The sequence below is a fragment of the Convolutriloba macropyga genome, chromosome 6, assembly GCF_964194025.1.
Source record: "Convolutriloba macropyga chromosome 6, txConMacr16.3, whole genome shotgun sequence".
In the NCBI taxonomy this organism is placed as follows: Eukaryota; Metazoa; Xenacoelomorpha; order Acoela; family Convolutidae; genus Convolutriloba; species Convolutriloba macropyga.
Window position 1 is genome coordinate 34,036,382 of NC_134473.1, and position 19,990 is coordinate 34,056,371.

Below are 19,990 nucleotides of genomic sequence, written 5' to 3' on the forward strand. Positions count from 1 at the left end.
GGCATTAAGTGCTCTTAGTGCCTTTCAGCACTGTTTCAGCTCAAACTTTTTTGGAGGCTTATACTTTTACTTATGGTGTGAAGGGCGGTTCTTAGAGGTTGAGATATCCCCCCCCCCCCCTGTTGACCCCCACCCACACTTGCCTCCACCCCCCACCGCGCTGTTGCCACCCCCCCCCCCACCCAGCCGTGTTGCCCCCCATCAGCCCCGGGTGCATCCCCACCCCACCCCCCCCCCGTGGGTAGCTACCGACGAAGCCAACCGCTCGCCGGTCGTTTGAGAGCAATTCGCCCGACCTTAGTCGGTTATGTTTATACTTGTGGTCTATTCTACTGATGCAATTTTGATTATACTTCAATGGGCATCTAACACTTTATTAAACCCTATTTGGTGACTTTTTGGGTTTTGCCAGATTTTTGCTTTTTATTGTCTTATCACATGGTTGAAGACAGGTCCTATTGGTTTCGTAGTTGCACATAATTTTACTTATCTTAGTTTTTGATACTGTTGAGAGCTGTGCTTTCATTAAATATTAGAGTTTTTATGTTTTTCCTTATTGTTCCTTTTGTCGTCTGGGAATTTAGTGACGCGTCTAATTGGCTCTCTAAGGACAGGTCCGATTGGATTTTTTTAAGCGGAAAATAAATTAATTAATCTATTTAGCGATTCTTTTTTTGCTTGGTTTTGGAGTATTCAAATCTGGCCTAAATTCTACATATCTATAGAGTTTTAAATATCTGGAGAGTTTTAGAATCTACATATCTATTACTAATGAACTTAAAATGCTAACTACACACAAATTGGGTATTGGGTATGGACTATATAGAAAAAGTCAAGTTTTTGAAATATTAAAACAATTTTAATTTAGGCAAAGCAATATTCCCTTTATCGGGTATCAAAGATAGCGTGGAATTCTTCATTTAGTTTGGTTTTAAAGTCATCTTTGAGATTGCAATATTTTAACATAATACCTTTTACTACGGATACTGAAAAATGTAAAAACAATTTTTAACACAATTTGCTGAATTTTGTTTACAATTTCCCCTGTGTTGTGCAACTCACTTTTCAATTTTCTAAATATTCTTTTCAAAACAGTTAATCAGAGAAATTGTTTATGAATCCGTCTTATGTTTGTCAAAGATAATGTTATAGTGGCTGTTTCCGGCGACTTTTAAGGCCTAAAATGTCTCAAAACACCAAGTTCTTTTAGCTAAAATGTTACAACAAAGTTTTGTCGCAAAATGTGATTTTGTTGTCAGGTTCTTACAATTTTTCCATATAGATTTCTTGTCCACTTGTTTATTCAGGTCAAGAAATTTCTCGGGTACTTTGCCCTCTTTGCTTAAAAAATCAAAACAATAAATTTTTAAAGTATCAACTATGAGAAAGAACATGATGGACTCGGTATTGGAAAGAACTGCGATGGTATGCTTTCCTTCTGTATAATTAATTGGTTTCGCAAAAATATTAATTTGCATCTTAATTGGTGGTTTGAGAATTTCTATGCTAATTTGAAATACCCTCTTGTTGTGAACTAGCTAATTCTTTCCAACAATCATCAGATTCCTAAATTGTTATGTTTCTTGTTCTGTCTGCAATGAAATTTGTTTTATTTTTAGTTCTATTTAATTGCGCTTAATAGACGAATAGCTTATGCATTATTTAAATGTCGATTATGGGGCTATTGAGGTTAAAAGTTTTTTTGAAATTTTGTCGGTCATCGAGCTAACGTCGGTCAAATCAGTTTTTGCTCCAATTAAGAATCCATTTTACATATAACAACTAGTGCGTTTGCAAAACGCAATGCACTAGATTTAGCTCTTGTGTACTCTTTAATTCGTAGTCCGTTTCTATTCACTGTGACAAGCACCTGCATTTTGCAATAGTTGTTACGTTAAACAACTCTATTTCAACACAATTAACGGGAAGTCGCTTTACTTAATGCTGAAGTTTATATCGGTACGAAGTTTTTCAGAGGAATTATGACGGCTTAAGAGAGAAAAGTTTTGTTTTAACTGGGCTGAAATGGAATGAAATTAGTTTGACGGTAATGGCGCATTGACTATACATATTTACTAAGTTGTGCCTGTTATTTTGATGGTAAAGTAGCGGACGCAGCTTTGAATGCAAAATGGGTTTCAAATATGACTTTATACCTCCCTCATTGTGTTTATTTGTGCGTATGTGTGTGTGCTTGTGTGATTAAAAGTAACTTTTTATCTTTCAAATTTGAGGAAGGTTATCTCGGCGTCTTCCTGACCAAGTCAGTAAAGTTGGTAAATATTGACGTCGTTAACTAACTTGAACGTGGCCCTTGGCGATCGTAAAATTGTATTTAAATGACAAAATTATATAAAACTTCCCTCTCCATTGTTGCGAGTTTTTTATGGCGTATTTTTTGCGAATATGTACGTAGGTCGGTATTGTGTGTGTATGAGATTGGATTTATTCTCTAGAAATGGTATTTTTCTCAAAACGAAGTTGTGGACATATTGCTTCTAACCCACCAACCTTCAGAATTTTAACAAGTGTTGATAGCGAACGTGGTACTATAAAGAGCGTTTTATGTGTATCGTTATTTCTAATGTATTGTGTGGGAAAATTGTTTAATTTTTCCGTTTCCGTGAAAAAGCAAGCGATGGGTAGTGTTTGGCATTTGCTCATAGTTTATTTGCACTGCTCATATATGCCGTTGGTGGCTTTTATCGGGGGCTGATAGGATAGATGAATAATTGATGATATTTTGAGTAGGAGTGAAGTAAGAGGAGGTTTTAGCTGAAACTGTTCTGTTGCAAATGGGACGTCAGTTTGACGACAAGCCACGTCAACTAGACCACCTCAAAAGCTCTACCTAAATGGAACTTAATCTCTGTACCCCCCCCCCCCCCGTCAGCCCTCCTCTTGTCTGCACTTTCTAGAAAGACTCCTTCCTTTCTAATCGTCTTTACCATACCACCTACTACCAAGCAATCGATCCAAACCCCGCTTCTAAATACATCAAGCCCCCCTCCCCCACCGATCTCCCCTGAGACTGAATAGTGTGTTCTGGGGTTCTTGAGGTGCACGTACTATGCCTACTCATGTATCTCTTCTGAAGCCGTTTCTATCTACATTAAATGCTGACTTTTACTGCCTTTGTTTATATTAATACATATTCCTTTACTCCTCTTAGCTGTTTATAGCTGCAGTCCTGTTGGGTTGTTTGTTAGTTTGTTTGTTTCCTCGTTATCCCTAGTTTCTCTCTACCCACCCGCTCTCTTGCCGCTCTAAATGAAAACGGGATTCCATTTTGCCTGATTAGCATTATACCGGTTGTGTCCTATCATCGTTCTTATCAGCCCCAGCCAGATTCTGGGTTCCTTTTTAAGTTGGTAATCTGAGTTACATACCTCACCACTCATTTAGTTTACATTTACATAAATTAAACCCGCTCTCGCTCCTTGAGCTGAACTGTATTAAAAGAAGTCGAATGCTTCAAATATCGCTTGTATCCATTCATTCGCATAATTAGTCGCCGCACTTGTTTCCTTGCGAGACATTAAAGCATGTCTAGCCTCTTCATCGCTTTATTCAATGAAAAACAACAATCACAATGTATCTATACAGCAAAAAGAGAAATATTTACTTCAACATCGAGAAACAAATTCTTATAATTTGAGCCCCTCTGTTTTGTTAGCAAATTTTAGTGTTTCAGTTCAATTTTTATTCAAATTGTATTGCCCTTCCTTGAGATATGCTACGTTTCGCGCATGATTTTTCCAATGCGTACCTTGTTAGAAACCCAATGAAGCGTAAAATATAGCTTCTCATTATAAATTATTCATTAACATGGCAAGTAAGCGCTATCCTTGCTGACGGAACAGGAATACCAATTTTCAAAGACAGTCAATTCGAACTGATTTATTCCTCCAATGGCTTGTTTATTAACTCCAATTTTCGACAGTGGTGATGTAGTGCGATCTTTATTTTGGATGCTTTGAGTTTCAAGTGACCTTGACCGATGCCCTCGGCGGGGGCAACTAGTTTGCTTACTCAGTTCAAAATGTGCGTGGAAACTTTTTCCTCAAAGTACAAGTCCCATGACACCCTCAACAATAATGATTACTTTAACCCAATTTCGGGGCGCACTGGATCCGGGTTTCATCATGGATACAATGACCCTTATTGCACAGAAACTAGATGCGATTACGTACCTAAAAGTGCTCTCTTGGACGGATACAATCACCACGTGACTTTTGCCGGAACCCCGAGCTTTAGCCAAAAGCGCGCTGCCAGAAAGTCGCTCTCGGAGAGTGAAACGATTGTTTTGAAAACGTTGAATTTAGAAACGAATAATGTCCAGAGGAAGACTGCGACAACTAACACCACAGCTTTGCTCGCTTTCCTGAAAGAAATCAAATCTGACATCACCCCAGCTTTGACCCCGAAGTTACCACGAAATCGAAACAGAAAACAGGAGCCTTACTTTTTCGCATATGCTACTAAGTGTAATGGGCACACAAAGATCGAACACAGTCGGGACGATTTAAGCATTTTGTTACAACGCGATTCTTTAGTTCGTAGTCAAAGCGATATTGACCATGAAAGCAATGCGAAAACTCAAGAGTCTCTTAAAATTCTGGACCAAAGGCGACATTATTATCATTTCAGACGAGGCTTTAACCCAAACAACCTTTACTTCCGAGCTTTTAGAGGAATGCAGGAATCCAAAACGTGCTCTTTTGTCGCTAAACTGCATGAAATTGACGAAAAACGAGTTACAAAGCCACCCCGTTGGAAAAGTTTACCAGATAAATTGAACAAATGTTCAGATAAACAGCAAGCTAGAATGTTGAAAAATTTTGTTAAGTTAAAACGTGCTCGTTCGAGGTGGTTAGAAAAAGCGCAGCTGGCCTCTATGATTGCTAAGTCGCAACGTAAAGCTGTCCGGCCAACTTTATCTTCAACTCCAACCAGTAAATGTAGTTACTTGGAACCGAGTCAAAAATGGTCGCTTCTCAAGCTTCTTATGCAGGTTATTGCTACAGTTTCCTCTTGCACCTGTACTACTGCTGGGTTGATAGAGTCTCCAAACTGATATAATAAGGAAAGGAACTTGTTTTAAAACAAGCAGATTCAGAATATAACCAAATTGTAGGCATACTTGAAACAAATTTTCATCTTTTTTAAATCAATTATATCATATTTAACTTAATTTTATTTAACTTCATTTAACTTAATTCTGTTTTATTAATTGTGAAGCATACTTTCTCAAAGATCAATTTTGGTTTCTTTCTAAAGATTAAAATAATTTAAAAATTCCTATCTTACTGTTTAACGGAATCTTTCATGATTAATATAAGATAATCTTTAACGGAATGCTGAAGAATCAAAAAAGCTGTTGAGTTTTCCCTTTAAAATTTTATCGTTTCTTGCGAACCGAATATCTTGTGGCCACTTGTTCCATTTCTTTATACCTTGACGAACAACTGAATACATACCAATGCTCGTTTAGCTATTTTGTCTAATTATCAACTGTTTAGCTCAAGAGTTTTACTTAAGGCTTAAATAACGTGAAATTTTTATAGTTGTCGTGCTGAAACATATCGAAACGGAATTTTATCAATGATATTTTACAGCCATTTTACATTATTTGTTTTTCAATTTCGTATTGTTTGGTAGATTGATATGGGGTATTAGAAGGTCAGGTTTTTTTTTGCTCTCAAATTGTTTGCTGGTCTTTTGTGGGATTTCGTGTACTACAGACTTTTCATCCTCAGGACATTAAGTTGCTGAGCAGTTCTGTTAGAATCTTGCGATTTAGTATGCGATTCGCCTAAACTTGGAGACATGAATTGCTGTGAAGGGCCGTTCTTCTCCTGGACCCCCACATCACTCCTCCCCACCCTGCAACGCAGTACTTCCCCATCATCCAACTCATTAAATCCTTTAACACCGCACGCTCGACCAAAAGTCATCTGTTTTGTCGAGAGAAGTTTTCTTGCTGTACAACAGTTGCTCCGATGTTAAAAAAGATATTGTGAATTTTTTCTTGAAATCGAAAAATGCATTTGATTTGACCATAGTTTGATTACATACAATCCTTACAGGTAAGTTGGAATCAGTTGTGTTCTTGGCACCGAATTATTGAATAAACAGGTGTTCCGGGATGAGTGAAGTTATTGCAAAATCAGAATGTGTAAAGGAAATCGAAAAAACTTCTCTGATCAATGAGTCCTTTTGGCAGTGAAACAAGCAGAATGTAAATATTTTAGTTTTTAGAAATTTGGAGATTTAGAATTTAGAAATTTGGCATTTAGAAATTATGAATGCAACTCTACACGGGGGAAGATTTTTCATCCTTAAGCATTTTAGTCGTTTCTTTTGGCAATGAACCGTGGTTAAGAGGGTGGTCATTGTGTTCAGCGTTGCTAGTAAACACCAATAATGAAAATTTATAAATGTCTGTTATTTTTGGATCAGTTCATGTCGAGTTTCTCAAAACTGCTTTCATTAGGTATTATGTTTTTCGATCACTGATCTCCACGAATAGAAATATTGTATCATATTTTAGAGTAATGCGTGCGTGCATTTTTCAATAATCTGACTTTGAAACCTATCTATGTTACTGTTAAGAAACGATGGTGATAACCTCTCTGAGAGCATTGTTTTCTGAGGAGTCGAAACTTGCGCCTGAAAGAATACATAAGCATTTTCTTTAGTTTGAGAAGTTTAATTGTTTTTTTCTTGTTTGGTACTATCTTACTCAAAAATACAGGGACTTTAAAATAGAGAAATAAAAAATAATTTTCTTGCGCTCAGCTGCGTCTTTGTTTTATGCCAAAGTTTTTTTTTGAAAGTCAGAATGAAATATCCATTACCTAATTATTAACCGTAAAATTGTTTGTGAAAAAGTGAGTCTGCATTACTTTTCAACCGTTCTATGTTTCGTTGTGTTTTGAAAAAGATGGGCGAAACAAAGCGCTAACGTCTAAATTAGCAATTTTTTTATGAATTTCAATGAAATAACATTTTCAATTAAAAAAAATTCGAGCAAATTCTTAAGGGGACATCAACTAGTTCTGAAAGATTAGAATAGTTCAAAATCACACAGAAGCTCAACCTACTTGTTTTTCCAGATATCTGATTGTCCCAAATTGTTGAAATTTGGATAATAGGATTTGAAAGCGCGTGGCACTCCCTTAAAAGTTGTTTCACATTCTGTGGTCTGTTTTATTGCTGATTAATGCGAGCTGGAAGTATTTGCTTGATTAGTTTGTTAAAGCTTGAAGTATTGTTAAAAGTTTTGTTCACCGAAATCGGTGATATGGAGTGTGAACAATCATTTTTGGGTATTTTCATCTTTATAGTAGTTATTCTCGTTAATTACTATCGAGCTACTTTAAGCACAATGATCGTTGACTGGAAAAGCAGCTGATTTGAATGCGTTTGGGTAAATCATTCGATTGTGATTTTTTTCTGCTTGTTATTATGCTCTCAGGCGAAGCTTTGTCTGACTCAATTGAGCTCGAAAAAAAATTTTAATCAAAGATAAATTGAAAACTGCAGTACTTTCTTATTTTTTTCACTTGTGGAAGATCAAATGCTGATTCCAATTTGTTCTTCCGAATATCTGCGGCCAAATATCTCCGGTTTTTTGCATCTGAAACACTTAAACTGTTCAAACTAATGTGTAGAAAGTTTTTTAGGTTAGCAGTTCCGAAGATTCTTTGTCGTCTTCAACGAAACAGAAAATTCAGGTTTTTCCTTGATAAGTGGTTTGTTTTTAATTGCTCTCGAACGAAGTTTGAAGGAATTATTGTAAACGTGTTTGTTTTTGGTTTTATGCAAAATTTTAATTTGCTCTTTTCGCTTATGGCCCATTCTAAATTGTTTGCCTTGACAGTCGTTCGAGAGCAAGGCGTCCGAATTTAGATGGTTTATGTTTTTTTTCTGTAAACACAAAATAAGTCTCTCGTGAAAAAATATTGGATTAAAAAATATATTAAATTATTTTACAATGGGTACTTGGTAATTGCTCTTGAACGAAGTTCATAGCAATTTTTGTGAACGTTTTGGTCTTCTGTTATGCAAATGTTTCGCTTGACCATTTTGCGCTTTTCTTCTAGAACATTCTATGACTTCTCAAGTGACTTTTTCAGACTTTCATTCTTCATTTTTGAGCGACCTCTTTTGCTCTCACTCTGAAGTAAAGCTTGTTGCTAATATAAAGTCGGTTGCAGCAAATGAAATACAAGGGCAAGGTAGCAGAGTTGTCAATGCATCTGGTTATAAATCGGGAGGTCAGTGGTTCGAATCGCGGCTGGGTAAAATGTTTTTTTTTCACCCGCCTGCGCCTATCTTTCGAGAGCTATTCTTCCGACATTAGTCGGTTTATGTTTGATTTTTCATCTAATTTTTTTGAAACTTTATAGATCGTTGCGAATGTCTTCGTTGTCCTGCATCATCATTCTTAATTTTGTCAATTTAGTTTGTGTTATAAAATTGTGTATCGTTTTTCTTGATATTTGTATTAAATGTCAATTGTCATCTGTTGTTCAGCGTCCCCACCCGGAGCCATCAACCTAAATTTCATAAAAATGCAAAATTTCTAGCTGCTCATATTTTTCGTAAGCGGTGGTAAATAATCTATAAGCTGTCAGTTCGATTCACGTCCGGACTACATTTTGGCTACCTCCCAATCCTTTTGCGGAAGAACATGCCGACGAATTTACTGGATTGGTTGGTGCGTAATGAATTTTTGTAATGCACCATTTCTATGACGCATCGCTTTTACTAATAGCCGCACTCGTCTTCTCAGTCGGCTATTATTGGGGGCCTGCTTCTACAATCCAAAGGATCTGAATAATATTAAGGCGCTGTTTTTTTTTAGATCTGTTTACAATTTTTCGACTTTATATCAATTGGAAGCCACATTTAGTGTAGTGATTTAAATCATAGAATAAAGAGAGCAAATAAACAAGCCTGTTTTTTCAAACTCATTTTAAAGTGAGGTGAGATTTTTCTTATCTTTCACGTGCTGCAATTTGACTTCCGTTTCCGTTTTTATTTTTCTCATCGATGGTATTTGTATGTAACGGTTGTGTCCTCATTGTGCATAATTGAAGTTCTTCGAAGCCATCAACGGGTATCTAGTTTTCATTATTTTAACACAAGTTGATTTTTTTAAAAAAAATGCGAGGTGTTGTTTTGTCTGTTTCAGTAATTGTTTCTTTTTGGTGCCATGACACTGACACTGTTTTCATGAAGTATTAGTGAACTTTTTGTTTCACATGTATGTTTCTTTTTTTAGTAATAGCCCTTTATCTGATCGTTATTATGTGCTGTTGGCTCTCTAATAAGGCATTATTGGACTTTTTAATGTTTTCCGTGGTTATCTAATAGTTTTTATGACTTTGATGCTATCCTTTTCATTAATTTTTGTTTGTTTTCGCCGTTATTATCCGTATTTGACCGTTATTTTTTGTTTTGACCGTTTATCTCTTTGATGTCATGTTGCTTAGTCTCAATAATAATTAAGCTTATCCACTTGTTAGCCAGGCAATTTTGAGTCTAATTGATTTTTTCAGTTGACGGCTACTGGTTTTATTACTTCGGCGCTTTCTGCATCGAATATTAATAACTTTGTCTTTTTTGGTGTGTTTATGTCCTGTCGCTTAGGCTCAATTGTGACAGGCCTTATAGGTAGATCTTTTTGATGTGGCATAATTTCGTAGGTGTTTCATGATATCTGGCGTTTTTACGGCTTTGACAATACTGATTGTCATAAATTGTTAGTGAATTGCTTCGTTTTGCTAATATGTGTTCTTTTGTTCCTCATTGGGAGTACTGAAAAGTCTCTTCGGGTTTCTGGTGAGAAGTAACTGAATCTTTTTGAGATTTTCTATTTAATTTTCTTGCTTTTTTGGAATTGTTCTGATAAAATAATTTTATTGGTGTTAGTCTGGAGCTCTTATTTCGAATCACTTCGACGTTGCTAGTTTTCAAAAAATGTTGGTGACTCTTTTAAACTTGTGTTTGATGTTAGTTTTCTTTTTTGACTTAGTGCTTGCAATGATCGGTCTCATTAACTCTATATGCTTTATCTGGGTGATACTTTGGTATGGTTCTTTGATATGATCTGGGTGATACTTTAGCGACACTAATTAAGGAGCACATAAAGGAATTTTGGTTTGATAATTGGTATATACTTTCTACGGACCCATAGTGTGATCGGTTAAGTATTTTTTTGTTATCAGATTTTTTGAATCGGAAAGTACTGGTTTTCTAAACGCTACTACCAATATTTAAAAGCAGAGCAATACGCGAATGCTTTTTGTTTCATAACAAAATCAAGAATGAATACGAAATAGACCCGTAAAGTCCAGATTTAGATGCCCAGTTTTTGAATGTTGTTCTAATTTGTCTTGGTTACCGCGTTGTTAATCACTCTCGAATGTATTTTACAGTAATTTATTGTAAGCTTGTGTGTCTGATTTCATTGCAACGTTTTCGCTCGACCGTTTTTGAGCTTTTGCTCTAGAACAGTCTTTCGTTCTCCTGACTTTCTTTTTTGCGTGATCTGAATTAGATCATTCCGAAATTAAGCCTGCTGCTAGTATAAAGATGAGCGTATAGTCGTCACCCAATCAAGTACAGCTTATTGGTTAAGATCTCAGACTACCATTTGGAAGGTCGAGCTTCGAACCCTCCCCCTTTTCGGTGCTATTTGCACCCATAAAGTTAACTAGGATGCACCAAGCTAAATCAAATTGCCCTGCTTGTCGTTCGATAACAAATCGTCGACTTTATTCGATCTATTTTTGGTACTAAAACCAATCCCGGTTTCCTCTCATTAAGAAACATGAGTATTTCTATCTACGCAATCCAATCAAAATAGCGCGCACTGTTCGGTACAATTTTGATATTTCTTTTGTACATTTTTTTGTATTTTTTTCCAATGCCAATTGGGGTAATGGAAATCAATGGCTTTTTTTCCCCGGCAATCTTTCGGGTAAGTGTCTTTAAATTGACTCGTTTTTATATCATCTTTTAATACATACCGTGAATAGGATTATTATTTCGACATTTAATAGCGCACCAACTTCTTAAGCGGAGAAAGAACAAATGAGGTTAAGTATCTTTTTTTATGAGGTGAAAGGGAAAATGAAATCTTTCTCGCAAGATTCTGATTCTGATATAAATACGTTTCCAGCTGTGCCCTGCTTAGCTTAGAACTGCCTTGGTTTATCGCTTGTTGTTTTGAAAGGGCTGAGAATCAACAATTTCTTTTAATTAATTATATCTGATGTTCTTTCGAAAAGTTGTTCAGAGTAAATGTCACTTTGCGTAGCTGGAAATCATGGTGAGCTCCTTGAATGTCACTTTTTAAAAATACGTTATTATGAGCTATTATCTCCTGTATATTGGATTTCTGCAACCGTAGTTTGTCGGTTACAGTACGCAAAATTATTGAACCATAGAACTTGCTGTTCCATTAAATAGTAAACTTAATTTGTATAGTTAACTGCTGCGAGAGGAGCTATGCGTGTCAATTGGTATTAAAACAACGACTATATTTAGAATTGATAACTACCGTCAGGTAAGTTTTCCATTGCAATAGTTAATTAAACAGTTACAGATTACGCATTTTTACAAATGATGGAAAACTGCTAACTAGTGCTCTTTTGCATTGTATAGTTAATTTTAGTGAATTCAAAGTCATTCAGTCCATTCCGAATAACAAGAGAGGTGTAAATATGAATATTGAGCTATACATTTTTATGCTCACTAATTGAGCACCCACAATCGATTTTTAATACTGGTCGTATAAATTTATGAACACTTATGTAAAATGAGAGTTGGGAAAGACTCTACTACATTTGATTAGTTGACACCTGATGATTGTTGCTTTCTTGGGAGGTGAGGACTGTTCAACGGATTCGACTACTTATTAATTGCTCTCAAAAGAAGTTTGTAGCAATTATTAGTCTTGTTGTCTTTTTTAATACGATTTTTTTGCTTGACCGATTTGTCGTCTGACCCTCTTGACTTTTCGTCCTTAAAAACGCAATAAACAGGTAACGACGGGAGGGCATTGACTTCTTTTAGAGCTTTCTGGCTTCACCCCTCTGCTCACATCACCCCCCCCCCCCCCCCACCCGTTCACCCAAACCTTGCACATCGTTCCACCGGTAACCCGAGTGAGGTTGTTGTTAAATGTCAGATACTATGAGTAATCATTGGCGCAATAACATAAGTGTGCCTCAATTTAGAGGCTCATTTTTTTGGAAATGAACGGTTGGTTCTTTTTAACCTCTAGTCTCAAATGTTCTTTTTGACAAGGCCTTTGAAGAGTGAGCTCTGTTGCGTATATAATGCGCCCTCCATGATTCTCTAGCTTTGTGCATTTGAGAAATCAATGCAAAAAATGCGAGGTAATGCTAATAATTGTGACTTAATTTGGATGTGTGTTTCAGGGAGATAGACAGAGCACTTTGAATGATGTGGTCGGGTAAGTGAACCTTCACTATTTAACCAATATTGTATTATGTAATGTTACATAAAACTGTTGCAACATGTTGTGATTGAGCCCCCAGAACGCATAGCCGACAGCTGATAATTATGATCTCTTAAGCAATAAGGCTTGAGCAACGGTGCGGGGAACTGAATGTTTCATCATTAAATATTAAACCCGTCAAAACGTTCCATTTGTTCCTGGAATGGGGTCCCTTCTAACGGAAAAACTAAGATGCATTATCAACTTGAAGCTAGTCATTCGAAGACATTTCTAAGGGATGGAAAATTCGCTGCACGTGTTTCCATCCCTTAATATGCCCACTAAGTTTGGGGGACAGAATAGATCCCAAATTTCTTAGCAGCTCATTTGGCCAGCTGCACTTGAGCCAGAATGGATTTTTTGAGGAAGTGTTTCAGTTAATGTTGCGAAAAATAGGTTGCGATTTTGCATCACGATTGATGAGACATATATTCGACAAATCTCTGATCCGAGCATCTAATTTCAGTTTTAATTCTCTAGAAAGATAAAAAAAAGGTTAACTACTCTAAAGATGTAAAAGTTACTTTCAAAACAGATCAAACAAAATGTTGCCAATAAATTTCACACCATTAACTAAATCTTAAAGAAGACTCAACTCAACTTTATAGAGCCATTGACTATCAAGAATCCAGTTGGAAAAACTTGTGGTTGTTCACTAAAAATAGGAGAGCAATCGTGAACGGGGATCTACAACATACCCTATGGGTGAAGCTCCAGTAAGAGTTCTGAAAGCATCGAGAAACCTTTGAATTCGAAACAGTTGCTGAGATATTGCAGAAGAAAATGCCAAATATGTCACACTCATCGCCCGACGGTCCGTTGGGAAACAATGTTATTATTGGCATACTTAAAGAATGTGGAACAATTTTCGTAGCTATTGACTGTCTTCGTGCTCAGATACCAATTATTAATTTCTCTCGAACAAAGTTTGGAACAATTATTGCGAACGCGTGTGTGTGTGTGTGTTTTTATGCAAAATTTGTTTGATAATGAAGTTCTTAGTCCCCCTCTTCCAGGCGACATCCCGTTCCCCACCGAAGCAGACCTCAATAGATAAGAGTTCCCACTAGTCGTTATAGAGCAATTCTTAGGTTGTTATTCGGTTTTTCTGATAAAATATCTCAAACCTCTGAGACTCAGTTTCAAAGTTCTTGGCAAATTTCTTGATAACCAACTTATTCTATAGCGTAAGATTAACGCAAGCGTCTTCCTGTCGATTCATTATCCCGGACAATTAACCTGGGGCCAGGTCTATCGGCATTAAAAAACGCTAATGCTTATAACTGGCAAAGCAGTGGTTGATCTCATAGACCATTTCCAAATTCAATTAATTAAACTTTTGCTCTTCTAATTGCCAAAATATACTGCTGAAGGGCATCAATGTTTTTGTGTAACATCTCATTAGATCTCATTTGGTGCTAAGTAATACTGATGCTTTTATATACAGTGAAGTGGACGCCATACAAAGCAATCAATCTCTACTTATGTGGAGTTGCTTTGATGCCCTTTGATGAGAATACATTTGAATACTTGAAGAACTGACTAGAAAAGATCATATGAAGTGGGACTGAATTTGGTTATCAACGGGAACCTAGCTATAGTCTTTTGATAGACAATCAATACACTTTGAGAAGCCGTAAATTTGTTTCGTGCGTTTCGGTTTGCCGGTCGTCAGGAAAGTTTGGTAGTTACATTGGCGACGATAGCAAAATGAGATAATTTGTTTAAATAAAAATTGGAAACGTAAATCTGATGAGAAACGTAAATCTGATGAGTATTATTATATTGTAATAGTGTGGCTTACGCTGCCTGCGGAGGGCTTCTCCAATAATTTAGAACACGTTTGTATCATGAACATTAATAATGTGAACGACTAGCGCGTAGTCAATGTAGCTGCCATTTTTTTCCGATTCTCTTGTACTACCAATTTATATTCTAGCCAAATCGTTTTGGTGTAGCTGCTCTCGAACGACGTTTGATGGAATTATTGTAAACGTGTTGGTCTTTTTTATGCAAATTTTTTGCTTGACCGTTTTGGCTATTCAATTGTCTTTTGCTCGATTGACTTTTGTGTTTTGCTACATCTAAATGTCGCTCATTCAAAAGAGTCAGCAGCTGAACTCAAGTGGCCGCAGTTCACTACTAAAAGTCAAATGAAAAGTGCAACGGAGTTGGTGTAATTTTTTCACTTTTAGTGGTGATAGTGATTTTTAATAACCTCCAATGACGTCATTTGAAGCCCCCCTTAGTGAATTTATTTACTGCTCCAACTTTTTGCTCATCTGTAAGAGAAGGAGGATTAATTACCTAAATGCAGCATAACAAAAAAGGCTTATTGGGGAATTGACTTTTCCTGACCTTGCCCCCTGCACACCAAAGAACCAGTCATCAAAGAAAGCTCAGATACCAGTCTCGAAGCAGATCGATTCGTCTGTGACGTGGGTAGCTGACGATTGACGAGTCTAATGGAGACTGATACTAGAACGTAAACCAGCTATAGATATAGGACTGTTCTGAAGAAAAAGGAAAGAAATTCTGAAATAGTTTGGCATTTTTCCTTAGTCGTTACTGTTGATATCATGATGCTTAGAGGAAGCATAATTGTCATGAAACGACTAGCTGGTTGATCTTCATCAAAAAGGAAGAACCACATAACAATATCAAGAGCTGGGGAAACGCGTGTTTATTTTGCAATCCTGCAAGAATACATAGCTTGCATGGGAAGTGTTCTACGCAAATGGAGAGCCTTTTGTTTGAAGAAGATGCAGATGCAAGCTCGTCAGCTATTACCCATTGAATAGGAACGGATATACTACATTTTTGACTAACAAACAAGAGTGGACATCTCAAGTTGACAACCTACGAAGCTTTATCATTACAAAGAATCCTGATTTTTGCGACCTATTGAGGAGGTTCTATATCTCAATTCAAGCGCTCATTGACTTGATCAATGGTGCAGTGGATCAATAGAAACGGATCAATTCTGCCGTTTGCTAAAACTTAAACTGAAGAACTTTTTTTGTGTTGTTTCGCTCTACGAGTACTGCAGGTTACATGAGATTCACCCGAAATTTGTTCCCATTTTTTTCAATTTATGTCTGATTGGTGGTCTATAATTACCCCATAGTGACGTCATTTGAAGCCCCTTGGTGAACTCTTGCTTCTCGTACCGACCAACTACTCCATCCCATCCCATAAGGTTGAAACAAGCTTCAATAAAATCGAGCCCCCTCCGGTTGTTTGAAAGCAAATCGTTCGTCCTCATCCGGTCATGTTGAAGATTTTTGGCTCGCTTTATTGATTTGAATTTGAGTTTTTTGCTGTCTGCGATTTGTATGGTTGATATCTCTCACTCAGAATATGCGGAACCTGAAGATTTTCCATTGCACTTCAATTTGAAAAATGAATAAAAAATGCACGAAAATTGGGTTGTATTTTCATTCTTAATTTAACCAGATGTCTAATTTTTCTGACATCATTTTTAAACCCTTGGTTAATTTACCCATGCTACTGTCCCACTGTTGAGGCAAGCAGGTCACTGTTGAATGAGTCCGTCCTCGTCTGTCGTTCGAGAGCAATCAGCATTTTTGCTGCTGAACTCATTTTAGAGGAGTGTGATTAAACCGTAACAGCCTCTTAAGCCTTTTAGTGAATTTATATCCCTTTTCCCATTAACGAACATGTGGACATTGACCTCCTCCCACGAAATTTGATTTCAGCTTTCAGTTTTGGAAACTGAACTTTGTAAAAATCTAATGGCCTTTCATAAGTAGTTCACTTTAACTATGAATTACAAGATCAGAATTTTGCTTTTTTTTAACTGCGCTCGGACGAAGCTTGAAACAATTTTTAAAAACGTGTGAGTATTTTTATGCCAATTTTTGCTTGACCATTTTTGTTCTTTTTTAACGAAGTTTGTAGCAATTATATTAGTCCTGTCGGTCTTTTGTATGCGAATTTTTGCTTGACCGATTTTTCGTCTGACGCTTTTGACTTTTCGTCCTCAAAAACGGGATGAACAGGTAGCACCCAGCTGGCATTAAGTGCTCTTACAACCTTTCAGCTCTGTTTGAGCTCAAACTGTTTTGGAGGACCTATACTTATGGTGAAGGGCGGTTCTTACATGATATTGAAAACACCCCGCTGTTGACCCCCCCACTATTGCCCCCATCCCCTCCCTCCCCATCAGCCCCCTGGTGTACCCAAACCCCCCCCCCCCGTTGCTACTGACGAACAACCAATCGCTAAAAACACGATTTTTTTTACTAATTTTCAATTTTTCGCAAGCTTTTTTATTTATAAATTTGTCATTTTTTGAGGTTTTTTAGGCCTATGTGTTAAAGGAATATCATCTAGCGTTTTATAATAGGTTATTGCATAATTTCTAGTGGTAGTGGAATGGTTTCAACATTTTAACATCACGAGTTTAAGCTTTTTTTGACAAAACATGCGAATTTTTTCAAGTTTTAACGTCCTAGGGGTTTGATAAAAAGTTACTGTAAAATTTTCTTGCCATGGAATAGCTTTCAATTTTTTAATATGACAAATTGTAGCAATTTTTTTGATAAAACTTGCATTTTTTTCAAGTTTTTTTAATCAATTTTTGTCAGTTTTTAGGTTTCTCTAGCCTCAAGAGGCGAGGAACATCCTAGGGTTTGGCAAAAGGTTACTATTTATTTTCTAAATGTAATGGAATGTTTATCAAGATTTCAACAACACGATTTTTAGCATTTTACAATTTTTCTAATTTTTTGACATTTATTGTCATTATTCAGGTTTTTCAATCTAACAGAAAATCTGTTAGACGTCATTTCTCACTCGCTTTAGCGAAAGTTTTTAGGTTATTTGCGTGATTAGATTTTGATCATACGTAACTTACCTGACTCAATAAAATGACTTTTGCACTTTAAAACGTAGGTTTAATTTAAATTTGCTTAAGGTCAAAGGAACTCATATGTGCAGTAAAGGTCCCTAATGAGAGGCTTCTGTGAAATGAATTTTAACAAGCTTTATTGATTTATCGCTGAATGTTTTTTAGCCTAGTTTTTGAGCGGCGTCGATTTTTTTTTTCAATTTAGATGTGTATCTGTTTCTATCTCTATTATATGGCACGCAGGTCTATTCTTTCGCAGCTACTCCGGCAATCTGCCGGCTATGTTTTTGCAATCCTGCAAGAATCCATAGTTTGCATGGAAGTATTCTACGCAAATGGAGAGCCTTTAGTTTGAAGAAGATATAGATGCAAGCTCGTTAACTGTTACGCATTGAATAGGAACGGATATGCTATATTTTTGACTAACAAACAAGAGTGGACATCTCAAGTTGACAGCCTATGAAGCTTTATCATTACAAAGAATCCTGATTTCTTCGACCTATTGAGGAGGTTCTATATCTCAATTCAAGCGCTCATTGACTTGATCAATGGGACAGTGGATCAATAGAAACGGATCAATTCTGCCGTTTGCTAAAACTTAAACTGAAGACCTTTTTTGTGTGTTGTTTCGCTCTACGTGTACTGCAGATTACCCGAAATTTGTTCCAATTTTTTTCAATTTATGTCTGATAGGTGGTCTATAATTACCCCATAGTGACGTCATTTGAAGCCCCTTGGTGAACTTCTTGCTTCTCTTACCGACTAACTACTCCATCCCATCCCATAAGGTTGAAACAAGCTTCAATAAAATCGAGCCCCATCTGGTTGTTTGAAAGCAAATCGTTCGTCCTCATCCGGTCATGTTGAAGATTTTCGGCTTGCTTTATTGATTTGAATTTGAGTTTTTTGCTGTCTGCGATTTGTATGGTTGATATCTCTCACTCAGAATATGCGGAACCTGAAGATTTTCCATTGCACTTCAATTTGAAAAATGAATAAAAAATGCACGAAAATTGGGTTGTGTTTTCATTCTTAATTTAACCAGATGTCTAATATTTCTGACATCATTTTTAAACCCTTGGTTAATTTACCCATGCTACTGTCCCAATGTTGAGGCAAGCAGGTCACTGTTGAATGAGTCCGTCCTCGTCTGTCGTTCGAGAGCAATCAGCATTTTTGCTGCTGAACTCATTTTAGAGGAGTGTGATTAAACCGTAACAGCCTCTTAAGCCTTTTAGTGAATATATATCCCTTTTCCCATTAACGAACATGTGGACATTGACCTCCTCCCACGAAATTTGATTTCAGCTTTCAGTTTTGGAAACTGAACTTTGTAAAAATCTAATGGCCTTTCATAAGTAGTTCACTTTAACTATGAATTACAAGATCAGAATTTTGCTTTTTTTTTAACTGCGCTCGGACGAAGCTTGAAACAATTTTTAAAAACGTGTGAGTATTTTTATGCCAATTTTTGCTTGACCATTTTTGTTCTTTTTTAACGAAGTTTGTAGCAATTATATTAGTCCTGTCGGTCTTTTGTATGCGAATTTTTGCTTGACCGATTTTTCGTCTGACGCTTTTGACTTTTCGTCCTCAAAAACGGGATGAACAGGTAGCACCCAGCTGGCATTAAGTGCTCTTACAACCTTTCAGCTCTGTTTGAGCTCAAACTGTTTTGGAGGACCTATACTTATGGTGAAGGGCGGTTCTTACATGATATTGAAAACACCCCGCTGTTGACCCCCCCACTATTGCCCCCATCCCCTCCCTCCCCATCAGCCCCCTGGTGTACCCAAACCCCCCCCGTTGCTACTGACGAACTACCAATCGCTAAAAACACGATTTTTTTTTTACTATTTTTCAATTTTTCGCAAGCTTTTTTTTTATAAATTTGTCATTTTTTGAGGTTTTTTAGGCCTATGTGTTAAAGGAATATCATCTAGCGTTTTATAATAGGTTATTGCATAATTTCTAGTGGTAGTGGAATGGTTTCAACATTTTAACATCACGAGTTTAAGCTTTTTTTTTGACAAAACATGCGAATTTTTTCAAGTTTTAACGTCCTAGGGGTTTGATAAAAAGTTACTGTAAAATTTTCTTGCCATGGAATAGCTTTCAATTTTTTAACATGACAAATTGTAGCAATTTTTTTGATAAAACTTGCATTTTTTTCAAGTTTTTTTAATCAATTTTTGTCAGTTTTTAGGTTTCTCTAGCCTCAAGAGGCGAGGAACGTACTCTAGGGTTTGGCAAAAGGTTGCTATTTAGTTTCTAAATGTAATGGAATGTTTTTCAAGATTTTAACACCACGATTTTTCGCATTTTTTGTTTTACAAAATTTGCAATTTTTTGACATTTATTGTCATTATTCAGGTTTTTCAATCTGTCAGAAAATCTCCGCTAGGGTTTGATAATAAGCTACTGGAAAATTCTATTCGCCCATGGAATAGTTTCCAAATTTTAGCAGTTTTTCATGCAACTTGCCATTTTTTTCAAATTTTTTGATTTTTTTTTATTATTTCCCAGCCTCAAAAAACACGTAATCTGCTCTAGAGTTTGATTATAGTTTACTGCATAGC

General features: G+C 36.5%; 1 protein-coding gene across 5 annotated transcripts in view; it reads left to right on the top strand.

Moving 5' to 3' along the window:
• The window catches only part of LOC142341632 (protein unc-13 homolog B-like), a 238,982-nt gene that overhangs the window by 101,314 nt on the left and 117,678 nt on the right, over nt 1-19,990 (top strand). For all 5 annotated transcript variants that reach the window (XM_075392735.1, XM_075392737.1, XM_075392736.1 and 2 more), the window contains exon 10: nt 12,459-12,493. In XM_075392735.1, the coding sequence (XP_075248850.1) occupies nt 12,459-12,493 (35 nt within the window). The remainder of the gene's footprint in view (nt 1-12,458; nt 12,494-19,990) is intronic.